Source organism: Rana temporaria, chromosome 3 (assembly GCF_905171775.1).
Source record: "Rana temporaria chromosome 3, aRanTem1.1, whole genome shotgun sequence".
NCBI lineage: Eukaryota > Metazoa > Chordata > Amphibia > Anura > Ranidae > Rana > Rana temporaria.
Window position 1 is genome coordinate 82,177,504 of NC_053491.1, and position 16,647 is coordinate 82,194,150.

General features: G+C 44.6%; 1 protein-coding gene across 1 annotated transcript in view; it reads left to right on the forward strand.

Annotated features, from left to right (window-relative positions):
• Positions 1–16,269, forward strand: part of KLF13 (Kruppel like factor 13) — a 112,647-nt gene extending 96,378 nt beyond the window's left edge. Inside the window, exon 2 of the mRNA XM_040342821.1 lies at positions 15,362–16,269. Within this exon, the coding sequence (XP_040198755.1) occupies positions 15,362–15,654 (293 nt within the window). The 3' untranslated portion in view covers positions 15,655–16,269. The remainder of the gene's footprint in view (positions 1–15,361) is intronic.
• Positions 16,270–16,647: the final 378 nt, after the last annotated feature.

Consider the following 16,647-nt stretch of genomic DNA (forward strand, 5'->3'; position numbering starts at 1 on the left):
TCATAGATACTAATCTACAAAAATGAATTCAGAATACAATAACACAGCCAGGATACACTTATATGCCCCCCCCACACTCCCCCCTCCCCCAGTTTCTCCCTGTAACACTATAGTCAGTGTATGACCCCCAGCTGGCAAGAATTATCCATTGAAAAACGAGTACTGTATTCACTTTTTTAGCAGCAGTCACAATTTAATGCAGGGGGGTGCCAGTTGAATAACAATTCAGATTATGCTTGTTATGGACTGGTATTCATTAAACAATGTAGTGCGAGTCAATTAACCATCAAGTTTAGTTGTATATGAAACCGTATACAAGTTCGCCAAAGAGGGGCATGTGTCTAAAATGTTTCTGTATGGTCTCCCGATTTCAGTTTATCCAGAACCAAATGTGCATTCCGCAAATTAAAAGTATGATCTTCAACGTCTTCATGTGGAATGGCCAGATGTCACACCATCAGTAGGAGTCCTTCTCTAGTATTGCAAGTCTCTGGGTCTGACAAGATGGTACTAATCACGTTTAAAAAAAGAAAATCTGTCTTTGATATAAGAGGGGATCTTTCATGAAATAGATTTGACATACTTCTTTCTGCCATTGCCAGCTTATTTTAGGAGTTGAGAGTTCTCTGGCTGTCATGCTCATTTTCTGGCTTCACTCTTTAGTCATTTACAGATCCACAACAGATGTGCAGGTAGGGAGCTCAGACTACACTGGCATGCTTCTTCTGGATCCGTGATTCAGCAAATAGTAAAAATAGTTCAACTGTTTGATAACACATGGCAACGTGCTTTCTCCATGTGCAGAGCATTGCAGTGCTGTTCATTGTGAATGGGCTATGCAGTTTGTGCCGTTTTTATAAAATATACTTTGAAGACTTTAAAGGAAACCTATAGTCACAGCATACACCTTCATTTTATAACATCGGTATTGTAATAGCAAAACATGCAATAGTTATTTTTGAAAATCCAATATAGGCAGGGCCGTCTTTTCGCATGGGCATGCTGGAAAGTTGCCTGGGGGCTAAGAGATGGGGCGCCGAAGCATGCCGCTCACTTGACTGCACTGGTTGCTAGATTCCCCGGCCGCCCAGCGCCTAGCAACACGTGATGTCAGAGTGCACCACGGCAGCCCCAGCATTCAGAGCGTGGCTGCCCCAGCATTCAGAGTGTACCGCCTCCGTGGCTGGAAAACTGGCTTCACCCACCTCTGCCATCTTCAGACTCAGTGTGGCTCAGAGGGAGGGGAGCCAGTGGACAGCGGAGCACTTCTGATTTGAGCCTGCCTTGCTGTGAGTGTGAGTGACTGCACTGCACCTGAACCTCGGCCTCACCCTGTAAGTAATTTGCTGTGCCGTTCAAACGCAGCCACTATGCCATTCAAACGCAGCCGCTGTGCCATTCAAACGCAGCCGCTGTGCCATTCAAACGCAGCCGCTGTGCCATTCAAACGCAGCCGCTGTGCCATTCAAACGCAGCCGCTGTGCCATTCAAACGCAGCCGCTGGGCCATTCAAACACAGCCATTGTGCGTGATTGTGTAAACAGGGCCCCAGTGCACTGTATTGCCCGGGGGCCTATAATGCTCAAAGGAATGTCCACACTCAAAATGCATTTTTAGCACTTTACTGTAACTCTGCAGTATTTTCGCGTCATCTGACATCACAATAATCACACAGAATTTGGTGCTGAACACCATACACAGGAAAATACATTTTAGAGTTGTCGTTTAGGCGCAGAATGGCAGCACATCATTTTGTAAGCCACCTTCCTTTTAACACCTGATTTCCTTGGGAGCGCCACCAAATTGGGACCACTTCCCCCATGTCTACTAAGTCCACAGCATTCAGCTTCTTTCACCAAGTAGAATCAAGGTTCCCTTCAATAGCTCTGCCTAGCCAGGCACGCTCACCCCCTAGGAGTCACCAGTACTCGCATTAGAGGTCTAAAAGTCATCTTGCACCCTGCTCTAGACCAGCAGAAGACTGTAAATAGAGTTACAGCTGTTCTTTCTGAGTTATGTACCACCTTTCCTGGGACTTCAGCTATACAGAGGGCCCTTAGATCAGTAGCCAATTACTTCTAAACAGTTATGTGGTGTTTGGCTCCCATGCCACATGTCACAATCCCCTCCCATCCTGACACTTATACGGGCACTGACCACGCCCATGACATCACTTGAGAAGAGGGGCGTCTCTAAAAGGGGAGCTTTCACCAGCCTATAACTTTCTCCTTTGTATACATAATGGCAACAGAGACATCTAGTGGCAGACAAACTAACTGCACCTGCTACCATATGGGCAGCCGGAGGTAAATGGACTTGTGTCTATTTAAATTCATCTATTTTTGAGCCAGCCCAGATCTGGAAAAAAAATTAAAAAGGATCCAAGGTTTCACTGTACCTATTTTTAGTGTCATGTGACAGTTTTTGTAGGGCTCGTTCACATCATACATACATGAAAACTAATAAGAAAACCACACAGATTTCACTTGCAGAGATACCGGTTTCCCATCAGTTTGGATTTCAGTGAGTTTTTACAGCCTGTTCACATATGAAAAAGAGTCCTGTGCGATTTCAGTCTGGTTCAGTTGTGATTTCTAATCTCATACATTACAATTCGCATTGGAATCGCATCTGAACCGCTGAACGAAATCACACCAAGCCAGGCTTTGAAATCGCATTGCAAATGGCCCGCACATATGTGAACTGAGTCTGAAGCTATTGGTTTTAGTATCTGAGCATTTACACAAGTACAAGTACTCGTGGCAATGCTTAGTATCGGCTCCGATATCCGTATTATTGGTACAACACTAGTTCAGACCACTATGGAAGCTGAGGAGTGGGTGCAGCACTTCTAGAAGTCTTGGGTGTTGCAGATTGAATTTACATCCTCTTCAGAATATAAGTCAATCATTATTATTATGGTCCAGGTCTGTTTGGTGGATTTCAAATACAGTGGAACCTCAGATTGCGAGTAATGCGGTTAACGAGCGTTTCGCAATACGAGCAATTATTTAAAAAAAATCCTGACTCGGTTTGCGAGTGTTGTCTTGCAAAACGAGAAGGATTCAAGCCTCTGCGGTGTGCAGTACCGCATTTGGCCAGAGGTGGGGGGCGGGGAGCCTGTGACATTCAGAGCCATTTGGAAATACTTGGTTTACAAGGGTTTCGGAGTGCAGCCATGCAGTCTCTGATTATTTCCTAGTCTCTCCGACGCCCCCCCACCTCTGGCCACATGTGGTATTGCATGCCATAGAAGTCAATATGGAACACATTTATCTACGTTTCCATTGACTTCTATGGGGAAACTCGCTTTGATATGCGAGTGCTTTGGATTACAAGCATTCTCCTGGAGCGGATTATGCTTGTAATCCGAGGTTCCACTGTAGCTAGATACTGGTTACGGAGATGCGAGATGAAAGAACAGGTCGTTTCTTACTGTTTCCCTTCTGTATTCTTCCTCTTTTTGCCTCGTATCTGCTCTTTCTTGTGTTCCTGATGACATATCATCGGCGTGGAATAATAACGGGTTATCGCTTTGACCTGCAGATCTTTATAGTGTATCTGAAGCAGAGTTGTGTTTGACTTCTATTGTAATTCCTATAAGGTGGATTCAGTTTGGTGACCTCTGGAAAGAATTTCTCGTTATGTTTATTAATGAAATTCAGATTTGACAAACCCTTAAATACAAAGCATCAGGATATTTTGCTATATACAACAATTTGACCAGCGCCGCACACGTTTTTTAAGAGTTAATTGCGAAGCAAAAGAGCGATTCAGCAGTGCAAACATCTGCCTAAATCTCAGTACACTTTAGCAGCTTGTAATAATAAGAATACAGTATAAACATTGACACATGTACTTCTACAAGTATTTATAGAATCCCAGAAAAAAGATGAAGCCAGGGCTTTGCTGACAGACCACGGACTCTTGCAAAGCACAATTTAAGGCTTTCTTTTTGTTTTTATTCTTGATTGAACCGTTTCACTGCGAGGAAAGGCGCCCCACCCTTGTCTGCATTACCCTCCCCCACACACTGCAGTAATTCTAACAGTTCCATCTGTCTGTCTAGTCCTTTCCCTGCAGAAACGCAAAGCTAACATACTTGTATGGAATGAAGGGGGGGGGGGGGGGGGGGGCGAGAACAGACATTGAAATGTTTTGTTGATGTTACACATTCACCAATCTATGGGACAGCCAGTTTAGCAGGTTATGTTTTTTTTCCACAAGATTCTTGTCCTTGCTCCTCGTAATGAAAAGAAATGCTTAGCAATATGTGCTCAAGAATTCTAGTGATTTATTTCATCCACTTTCATTGTCTACTGACAGATCGCAAAGCTCTGACATTATATTTTTATTGTACTTGTCACCGTTGATGTTTTTGCTCTTCTTATAGCGGTTGTATACCCGCAGGACAAAAAATAAATAAAATAACTGTAAGGCAAAGCAGAGGCGTACCTAGAGCATTTGGCACCCGGGGCGGATCCTATATCTGGCACCCCCTCCCACGTTAAAAAGTAAAAACACCCCACTGTGCCCCCTGCATCCCCCAATATCTCTTTGCCACTACTGTGTACCCCCTCTCCACAACTGCACCTCTGGACCCCTTTACACAGCACCCTGCACCTCTGGACCCCTTAAAACAGCACTTCTGGACCCCTTTACATAGCACCCTGCACCTCTGGACCCCTTCGCACAGCACCCTGCCCCCTCTGGACCCTTTCACACATCACCCTGCACCTCTGGACCCCTTCACACATCACCCTGCACCTTTGGACCCATTTACACAGCGCCCTGCACCTCTGGACCCATTCGCACAACACCTTGCACCTCTGGACCCCTTCGCACAGCACCCTGCCCCCTCTGGACCCTTTCACACATCACCCTGCACCTCTGGACCTCTTCACACATCACCCTGCACCTTTGTACCCATTTACACAGCGCCCTGCACCTCTGGACCCATTCGCACAGCACCTTGCACCTCTGGACCCATTCGCACAGCACCCTGCACCCCTGGACCCCCTTGCACAGCACCCTGCTCCCTCTGGACCCCTTCGCACAGCACCCTGCACCTCTGGACCCATTTACCCTGCACCTCTGGACCCCTTTGCACAGCACCCTGCACCTCTGGACCCATTTACCCTGCACCTCTGGACCCCTTTGCACAGCACCCTCCCCCTTCTGGACCCCTTTGCACAGCACCCTGCACCTCTGGACCCATTTACCCTGCACATCTGGACCCCTTTGCACAGCACCCTGCACCTCTGGACCCATTTACCCTGCACCTCTGGACCCCTTTGCACATCACCCTGCACCTCTGGACCCCTTTGCACATCACCCTGCACCTCTGGACCCCTTTACACAGCACCCTGCACTTCTGGACCCCTTTACACAGTCCCCTGCACCTCTGGACCCCTTTACACAGCACCCTGCACCTCTAGACCCCTTCACACAGCACCCTGCAGGGAGAGACACAGCAGCACGGGAACTGCTGGAGTTATTTTTTATAATAACAAGATAATGATTGGTTGTTGGGACCACCTAGCAACCAATCACCTGCTGGTTAACTCTAGCTGTTCCTCTGTTCGGTGCTGCTCACTGTCCCACTCTCTCTCCTCCTGCCGTATAGGAGGAGAGAGGGAGAGTGTCAACTTTCTACTGCATGGTGCACCGCTTGGCCAGCTCTGGATGTCACTCTGGGTAGTGGTACATTCCACACCCTGACCGGGCACCCCTGCTTCACTCGCAGGGGGTGGCGGCTTTACACCCCAGGCAGTGTGTGGCACCCGGGTGGACTGCCCCCTAGTTGGTACGCCCCTGAGGCAAAGGCATAATGAGCTAGTATGCACCGCATACTAGCTCATTGTGAAATGCTTATCTTAGAACAAGGCGTCGGCATCTCATCCCGGTCCACACCGAGGGAGCTGACATTTAGCCCTCTGCGTTTCTTCCGGGGTCTGTGAGTGGCCGGAGCCGCAATGACGTCAATCCCGCACACGCGTGGGAGTTTTCTTCTCGGCAAGGTCCGGCAGCATCTGCCGGACCTTCAGTCGGGCATTCACAGCGAATGCGCCGCTGACGTCAGCAGCTGCATGCAAAGTGAATATCTCCTAAACCATACAGGTTTAGGAGATATTTATTATACCTATAATAAGGCTTACCTGTAGGAAAAAATGTAAAAAGTGGTTCTGCAACCACTTTAATTTCTTTACCTGGTGCCTTTTTTGGTGCCTATTTATATATGTAGTCTCTACTACTAAACAAATCTACCTAAATTTTTAATTAAAGTTTCTATAGTCTTTCCCTCGACCATTGCAGTCCTTTTGCACACTTGCATCCATTATTTCCTAGGATACTGCTCTCTCCCTATTTTGTAAAAGTTTATCACCGTCCAACACACTGTATTTTTCACACATGCCCTCTGGGTTCATTTAGTGAGGTAATGTGTGATAAACCACAGTAGCCAATCAGAAACTGTTACTCTGATCTGATTAAACTGAAACATGCTGCTACCACTTACTGTGCATTACACATCATTAGCGCTCTAACCACTGACTTATTTAATACGTCTCATTGTGCTTTTCTTAAGCTCACATAAAGATGTTCCAAATCGAGATTACATTTACTTTATATTTGTTACATTATCTTATTCACATAGCATAATAATAATAATAATAATGCTGAATACATTTTCCTTGCTCTTTTCTGAAACATCCATGTTTTTCCCTGCTATGCCAAGGGGGCTGTAGAGTTAATGCTTACTATAATTAACCCAGTCTGCGTTGTGCTGACAGATCTCATTATCAGTTGTAAACTAGAGTGAACACTGTCTATCCTAACAAAGGGTTACAGATCTGGAAGCTGCATTGGATGTTAATGAAAGAAAGCATACTGTGTCCCGCTTTGTCAGTGTGGCCAGACTAAAGCCCCGTACACATGGACTGATGTCGGGAGTGTATGTAGAGGTCTTTCATGGCCGGCTTCTGTTGGACAAGCATGCTAGAAAATCAGCAGCCCACTGAATCACAATCAGTGCTCTCCGCCAATGGCCGATCAGGGGCTGTTCCACCGCCAGAACAGCTCAGTGGGGGAGATCGCTGTACTAACATTCGCAGTGTGAGTACAGCGGCTCCGACAGGAGCTGATGTTTTTTTTCCCTTCAACCCAACTTGTAGTGTGTACCAGGCTTAAGCCGGCCATAGATTTGAACCATTACTGGGCAGGCGAAATGTAGCAAGTTTGATCAACTTGGGTACAACCAGCCTGCCAAATTCACTTGTGACTATCGCAAACGGCTGCTATAGCCGCTAGTGATACTCACTGTCTTCTCCCAGTGGGGATGGCGTCCGCTGACAGAGCTTCCATCTTCACCCAGTCTTCCTTCTGGGTTCGCGGGCTCAACCATATGAATTGGCCGAGCCACGATTAAGTCACTCCTGTGTATGTGCACAGGAGCCACGGCCGTGGCACAGGGCAGATGCATGCACCAGTGATGCCACTGGCTGCAGAAGTAGTATATATATCCTAAAAGGTGCATGGTTATGAGATATTCCTTGTAGCTAATGGTAAAGCTTTATTATATGTTTACCTGTAGGTACAAGTGAGCAAGCGGTGTTTACTATCGCTTTAAGTCAGAGTTTCACCCAAAAGTGGAAATTCCGCTTTAAGCACTCCTCGCCCCCTTACATGCCACATTTGGCATGTCATTTATTTGGGGGGGGGGTGGGGGCTTCGGTAGGAGTGGGACTTCCTGTCCCACTTCTACTTCCACCTAGGGACCGCCTAGGCGACTCCTCCTCTGCCCCTCCCTCTAGGCGATCTCCTGGGACACGTGACGGGTCCCAGAAAATTGCCTGTCCATTCCGGAAGTGCAGCGTGACTCGTGCATGCGCAGTGCGTGCCCGGCCGTGAAGCCAAAAGCTGTCACGGCTGGGTGCCCAGAATGTGAATGGAGGCGTCGAGGAGAGGAGCGACGCTCCGTGTGGCCGCATCGCTGGACCATGGAGCAGGTAAGTGACTATTTATTAAAAGTGAGCAGCTATACTTTTTGTAGCTGCTGACATTTAATAAACATTAAAAGACTGAAACTCCGCTTTAAAGTGGTTGTAAACCCACTTTTTGGACTTCTACCTATAGGTAAGCCTAGAATAAGGCTAACCTATAGGTAGTGGAAATATCTCCTAAACGTGGACCGTTTAGGAGATATTTCACTTGTAGTCCACCGGAAATGCAAACGGCGCATGCGCTGGGAAGAAACGATACTCTGTGCCGTTTCTTCCCCAGCATATGCCGTTTTTGTGCGCATGTGCGGAGTGACGTCATCGCCGCTCCGGCCAATCACAGCGCCAGAGTGCCGATACCCGGAAGTCACTCCGGGACAACATGTCGGCGGCCAGAGGGGGAGACGTGGACCGCTGTGGGGGCTTTGTTCTGAGGTAAGTAATACATAATCAGTTAGTATGCATAGCTTGAAGGGTGTTTGTCCCCCCGTTTTTTTTTGTGGGGGGGGGGGGGTTACTTCCTCTTTAGGTCAAAACAGATGTATGATCATTCACATTAATGTAATGATGGTCTTTGGTCAGGTATCTCATACTTGCCAACTGTCCTGGATTTGCCAGGACAGTCCTGTGTTTTAATGTCCCGCCTCAGTTGCGTCCTGTGGTTCATCCTGGTTTGTTCATTGGCTGGCTGGACGTACAGCAAAAAAAGTGTACCTGGATTTTTCTTTTAAATATTGGCAACTGATACCTTTGCTGTTACAGTAACTGCCTGGTATAGCTTGTCTCACAGAGGCAAGTAAAAAGTGGATATACCAATGGTTTATAACATTGAACATCACATTAACGTCATTATGGAAATGAGCCGGCGTGTTTTGCTAATGTTTTGCTTTTTGAATATCACAGACCAACAGGTGAATAGCTATAGCCATGCCATAATCATCCAAATATGTTACTTGTGTTCCCTGGCGCTATGGCAAGAAGTAATAGAAGTTCTGACCCTTTGTCTGCCATACAGCCTCCAGGATCAGCCTCAGCAAATGAAGGTCAAGGTCTGCAATCGGCTTGCTGCCATTTACTCATCCAAGAATGAAATTGCTCTTTGCAGTTATGACATCATTATATCACCTGGCTGATGAAGTCTCAAGTAATACAGAAACATTTGATGACCTCATTATGGATACTGCAGCCGATTAGAGAAACAGCTGAAAGCTCTAGTCATCAGAAGCGCTCATTATTTTTTAATTAGTCACATTGCCAAAATGTTATTGCTAGCAGCCGTCCTTTAGTTCTGTGAGAGCCTTCAGTGTGTTTTCTTATTGTTAAAGCTGCTGCTGGCTTTGTCCCTAGGACATACTGTAAGCTGTATTCTGAATCCAGCATAATGTGCCATTTGTATGCATTGTACTTGGCGGAGGGAGGACAATCCCAGTCTGGGGTGCACAATATGGCGAGCGACACAGTGGAATAGAAAACAGAAATTGGATTTGTGATTTATTTCATGTAATTGTATCCAGTGTGTAAATTCTCCCACTAACCACACTCGCGTGTCCGTTACCATTTCTTTTTCTTTATGAGACTTGATGCCTCTAAGTAATGGAAGTGTCTCTTTGTTGCAATTGCTATTTTTTAACAGATTCCATTTTTTTATTATTTTTTCGTAAAAATCCCAGTATACACAATAGTCATTGAGCTGATAATCACTGCGTTGTCTGTATATGGCAATACTCTTATCCCGTCAGATAGAAAGCATTATGTGTGAGAAGATCCTCTTATCTGGCAAGACCACAGGCATGCAAATCCTTTGTATGACACTTGCCCAGCCATGTCAGACTCAATGAAAGAGAAAGATAAACTGAGTAGAATAATACCCCAGGGGGTCACATATGGTCTACGCAGAGCTACACCTGCTTGAGCATAAAACCCCCTTCCCCCAGTGCTCTCCTATGAAAATTAGATGTTAAATCTGACAAATCCTCCTCTGGCCTGGCCTCAGTCAGGCACTTCACCAGCACAGCATTTCTGCAGAACTATGAATGTGCAAAGGTGTTAGAGCCCCTTAACGGAAAGGTCCTGCCCTTTTGTTAACAGGTAGCATCCCTGTAACAGACTCTTGAGTTTAGCTTTTAAAAAGATGGGTGGTGGAGTGAAAGCAGGAGTGGTTGGCCCATGGAGTGAGCAGAGATGGGTTCCAGTGGATGGGTTCCAGGAACCCTAGTTAGAAATAAGTTTCAATTGATAGCTAGAGATTTCAGGTTAAAATAGGTTAGGAGTGACCTCTTGGAAGAGACTTTAGTGAGCACTGGAATACCCTAAGAAAGGAAAGATTTCGTTTTTTGGAAAAGCTTTGTTAAACCACTCTGATACCGGCCAGTGGCAGGATATTCATGGGCTCTGAACTGTAATATAAAGGAGATTGCACTGTACAGGGGCAATGATTACAGTAGAATGATTACAATGCCCCTTTATATTGCAGTCCCCTATATGTGCTCCTTTTCATTACAATGCCCCTTTATATTGCAGTCCCCTAAATGTGCTCCTTTACATTACAGTGCCCCTTTATATTGCAGTCCCCTATATGTGCTACTTTACATTACAGTGCCCCTAGAAATCACAGTGCCCCTTGCAGTCACCCCCTTTTTTTCTCTAATCACATTGGCCCCTCTTTGCCTCCCATACACAGTCCTACCTTCGGCAGGGCAAAGGCAGGATTCAGCCTGTGTGTCCTCTCAAGTGTCTCCTGCCCCGCCGATGATGTCATCCTATTAGCAGGGCAGGGGGTGGGAGGAGCTTCCGATATGGATCATATCCACAAGTGGGTGATTACCTGTTTGTTAATATGAAAAGACTCCCGCTCTGTGCAGCTCTCCAGCTCCTCCCGCCCCCTGCTCTGCTGTTAGAATGACATGATTGCCGGGGTGGGAGAGCCGGCAGAGGAAACACAAGCATGTAAGCCCTCTCCGGCCGTGGCTGCTGCTTACCTCCCACTGCAGCCTGGGGGGATATAGACCCCTGCATTATCTAGCTCTTATTATGTAGACTAGGGACTCCGGCTCACCAGGCAAATGCCTGGTGTGCCCTATGGCCAGTCCAGGCCTGGCGACAGACAGAAAACAAACATTTCCAGAAAGTGGTCAGCAATGATAACCACCTTATTTCTTTCAATACAGATTTGTGTGTATATATGAAGATACTCGTAGAGGTCTGTGCTTTTTTTAGAATAGAATAGACTTGGCATTTGTGTAGAGACTACATAATCAAAATTCCATAATTGGAGCAAGGTACAGTGCAGTGTAGAGCAGCAGATGCAGAAAGTGGGGATCAAGGAGGACCGCTACTGCAAAAACAAGGAAACCTACTCGACAGCAAAAAGAGTCCAGACCTCTCTGGACTAAAAGATTTGCAAAAAAAGCCAAGGCCATACTGAGCTGTAGCTTTATGTGTCAGAAGAAAAGCAAAATGGCCTTCATGGCCCCCATGATGTCTCTTACAGTTCCAGTTACATTTAGTGATGTGGGGAAATAGAGAAACACAGCTCTGATAAACTCAAACCACATCCTTCTCTAGGCAGCAGCAGTGTCTGGGGCTACACAAAACCAAACAGGTAGTGTGAATGCAGAACATCTGGCTTATACCCTCCATGCCACAAACTCTACTTTCTTGGCATTTCACCCTTGTTTACATGTATAACTAAAAAGAACCGGATAGCTGTTACCCAAGACTCTGTAAAGTGTTTGCTTAGGTTTTGTAATTAAGGGTTTAATCAACCTCATAAAGTGCAAAATGTGCAGTCAGCAAATCACAATGTTTGCTAAAGGTGTATTCACTTGAAACTTTTGAAGAGTTCCAAAAATATGTCTGAAATGACAAAATTATTATTTCTAAATGTTATAAATAATGGCAGGTAGGAAAATATGTTCTGAGTGTTTAACCACTTCCGCCCCAAAAGATTTGGCTGCTCAATGACCAGGCCATTTGTTACGATACGGCACTCCGCCGCTTTAACTGACAATTGCGCGGTCGTGCGACGCTGTAACCAAACAAAATTGATGTCCTTTTCTTCCCCACAAATATAGCTTTCTTCTGGTGGTATTTGGTCATCTCTGCGATTTTTTTTTTTTTTTTTTACGCTATAGAAAATAGCGACAATTTTGGAAAAAAAATAACACAATATTTTGTACTTTCTGCTATAATAAATATCCCCAATTTATTTATATTTTTTTAAAAGCTAACTTTTTCCTCAGTTTAGGCCGATATGTATTCTTCTACATATTTCTGGTAATAAAAATCATGATTGGTTTGCGCAAAAGTTATAGCGTCTACAAAATAGGGGAAAGATTTATGGCATTTTTATTATTATTATTTTTTTTACTAGTAATGGCGTCTGCTATCCCCGCAGTATAATGATGGCAGCTGGTCGGCAAGTGGTTAAAGTGGAACTTCAGCCAAAAAGTGCAGAGGGGTAAAACTTTGGTCAGATTTTTATTGCTGTCCATAACTCTAAAGCCTCGTACACCCGATCGGATTTTCCGTGGACAAAGCGTAGGACTTTTGTCCGAAGGGCGTTGGCCGTAAACTTGTATTGCATACAAATGGCAAAGAATTTTCGGCCAACAAACATGAAACTATGTGGTTTTTCAACTCTTTAGTGCCACACTTTGGGCAACTTCTGCTAATGTTGTGTTATGGTGAGCATTGCTTCTGAGCATGCGTGTTTGTACTTTGGATTTTTTTTCCGATGGACTTATGTACACACGATCGGATAATCCGACATCACACATTTGTTGTCGGAAAATTTTAAAGCATGCTATCCCACATTTGTTGGCGAAAAATCCGACAACAATCGTCTGATGGAGCATACAAACGGTCAGATTTTCTGACAACAGTCTTTCATCACACTTTTCCCATCAGAATATTTGATAGTGTTTATGGGCCTTTACAGTACACATCTTTCTTTTATGTTTTATCCTGGATATGCTTCAGAAAGAGACAGTGAATCTTCTTAAGGTGGGAATAATCGAATACGGTGTCTTTCTTGAAGTATTTTCCTAAATTTCCCTTTGTTCCATTGGTTCCCAAAATGGAAAGTGAGGGTTAATTTCTCCAAAGGGGACATAGTTGAAAAAAAGCTTTTACCCTGTCAAAAATAAATACTTTTACCCTGTTCCTGCTCAATCCATCGCGGAAAAAAAAAAAACGGGAGCAGTATCCTACATTAAAATGTTATCGACATGTCTATTTGCCTGTGTGTTATTCACTTGCAGTATCCACATTAAGCATAACTCATGAATTGTTAGCAATATTATATAAGTTATCAATGCAATGCCAATATAATTCTTTAAAGCAGAGCTCCATCCTAAAGTGGAACTTCCGCTCATCGGATTCCTCCCCCCCTCCGGTGCCACAATTGGCACCTTCCGGGGGGGAGGGGGGGAGGATACCTGTCTTTGACAGGTATCCTTTCCCACTTCCGGGAGTCCGGCCGCGGCCGTGACACGGCAGTGACATCACCGTGGGGCTCCCTCCTCCTCCCTCCCCTGGCCGCCAGGCTAATAGGAGAGAGGAGCGGGGCCTCGCGCATGTGCAGTAGGGTTCCCGGCGTGAAGCCGAAAGGTTACACTGCCGGGTTTCCTTACCCGCAATGGCGGCGGCAGTGTAGCCTTTCAGCCTTCACGCCGGCAACCCTACTGCCGACATCGAGGGACAGCAGGACAGGTAAGTGTCCATTTATTGAAAGCCAGCAGCTGCAGTATGTGTAGCTGCTGGCTTTAAAAAAAAAAAAATTCTCGGACCTTCTCTTTAAATACCTTCTTGAAAGCAATGGCTAAATACATTTTGTCTTGGATACCTTAAACATCTAGCACAGGGGTAGGCAACCTGGGGCACTCCAGCTGTTATGGAACTACATTTCCCATGAGGCATTGCAAGGCTGGCAGTTACAATTACTCCCAGAGGCATGATGGGACTTGTAGTTCTGCAACAGCTGGAGGGCCCCAGGTTGCCTACCTCTGATCTAGCACATAACCTTGTTCTTCTTTTTTTAAAGCCAATCTTGCTTGAGGTGATTAGTTGATTGAGGTTCGAAAATTGTTGTATTCCTTATTAAGCCGTACAAAGACTGTTCTAATCTCTAATTTTACATGTAATTCTTGCTAGAGGCTGTTAGAACAAGATGACTCTGTGGGAGGGATTCCCCTGTCAGCACTGTCTATGTTAATGGGGGAATCAAGTAAATTTCTTTCCTGTAACCCATCCTGCAGGAAATAAATTCACTCTGTCTATGGCTGGCCTTAGTCCCATATATTGGGCTACCCCCACCCTCCTTGAACCTGGCATTATGGAATGGTTTATCAGTTTATGTCCTGTTGGCATCATAGCATGACATAGGAAATCGGGTTGTGTTACAGCTGTCTGTCCATACTGTATCAGTGGCCAGGAGGCCTAAGGGGACCTGCAATGTGGGGAGTGTGAAAGGGGCCTTATTCGGTGTACAATTATGGGATGTGTATCTCAATATTCAAAAGCTCAAAAAAGAAAAATGTTATCTCTTTTCAGTAAAAATACCATCCTAAACTAAAATGGCCAAAGTTTGCTTCTGGCTAAACTTAAAGCAGACCTTCAGTAATTTTTTCAACTTTCCACCTATTAAATCTTCTGCCCTTGTTGTTTTAACTTTGGATAGTAAAACTTTTTTCTTTCTGCCAGTAAATACCTTATACAGTCCACTTCCTGTTTCTTGTCTGGTAAAAAGCCTAGGCTTATGACATCATGCACAGCTCTCTCTCTCACTCATGAGAGTTTGCAGGAAGGGAGGGGGGGGTAAGTCATAAGAGGGCCAATGAGATCTGTAGGGCTGCAGAGCTGGAGGTGTGCCTCTGTGTGTCTGTGTAAATCCAGGAAGTGAACAGGCAGCAGCTTCAGATGCCCACAGTTAAAATGGTTGCCAGACTCAGTGGAGAGAGATATCTGCAGCATATTTGGCAAGTACAGAATCACAGTATATATAAAATAAGTGGTTGGAGGGAGGCTTCAGATGTATTTATTACAAATTATGTGATCAGACTGCAGTTCTTCTTTAAGAACACTGGTAAAAATATAACAGAAGAAAGCAATGTCAGAAACATTTTGGGAAAACACATTGTTTTATGTTCAGGGTAACTTGTTGCATTCATTATATAAATTGTGGTTCAAATTACAGAAAAAATGGAGGCTTTTAAAATACTTGGTATTAGACTGCACACCTGTATGCCGGTATGGCCCTATATACTGGCATTGTACTTAATTTGTGTCTTTCTAAACTCACCTTTCTTACCCAAAAACATGTAGATTTGCCTTCACTAACCTTTTTCTGTTTCTGTTTTTCACAGGTGAGAAGCCTTTCGAATGCAGTTGGGAAGAATGCAACAAGAAGTTTGCTAGGTCAGACGAGCTTGCTCGACACTACCGCACTCATACTGGAGAGAAGAAATTCTGCTGTCCAATTTGTGAAAAGCGTTTTATGCGCAGTGACCACCTGACCAAGCATGCCCGCCGCCATGCCAATTTCCAGCCCAGCATGCTTAAAGGGCGAGGGGGTGCCAGCTCTAGAAACGGATCTGTCAGCGACTACAGCCGCTCCGACGCGTCTAGTCCTGCTATCAGCCCAGCAAGCTCCCCTTAAGTCTACTTGCACTGGACATTAGCACTTTTCCTCTGCTAATCCGGAATACTTTGGGAAATTAACTTTTTCTTACCTGCATTTAACGTTTTTTATTTTATTTTATGTTTTTGATTTGTAAGTGGTTTAAGACAACTTATTTTAAACTAACAGAACAAATACCAGTTACCAATATAAGGAACACGTCCTTTCTACTTTTCCTGGCTGCCTTTCTCTTGGATTTCCAGAATTCTCTTAACAAATCTATTTTGGATCTCCAAAATTTTACAGGTGATTCTGTCTTGGATCTTCAGAATTCAGTACTTCCTCCGTTTTCTACCTCCAGATTTCATGAAATCTTCTGCTTTTGTATAGAAAATACATATACATATATCTCTATAAAACCATAACCCCCTACACTAAATGTCACAGAACTATAAAAGTCTGTCCTGGATCAGACCTCCTTAAATTCATCTCTTGTGTATTTTGGAAAATCTCCAAAACCCGTCTCTTGCAGTCATATTCCTCAATTGCTATACATCATGTTTGTCTCCAGTTCATCAAAAGATAAAATATACTTCCAAAAGGACAACAAGCAAATAAACTACTTTCTTCACCTCAGGACACAAAAAAAAAAAACTTGCACAACAAAAGCATTTATCTACAGCTTATAGTTCAACAATGTTGAATCTCACCTCCTCTTCAATACTCCCCTCTCTCAGGGATTGGTTTATAGGTTATAAGAGTACAATGAAGTCAAATTCTTACTGCAGCCTTATCCTTTGTGAGGTTCTACTCCCAATTTTCCTTTTATTTTTTTTCTTTGCACTCAAAATTTTGTTTGGTAATGGGCACAATGCGAAGTCTTGGAACGTGGTGCCCGTATTGTGCTGTGGTAATTCTGGTTTTGTTGCGGTATTTTTTTTTTTTTATAATGATTTTAATGTATATATTATTCCTAGCCATGTCAAATATGTGTACACACGGATACACAAGTGCGCAAAACAAACACATGCA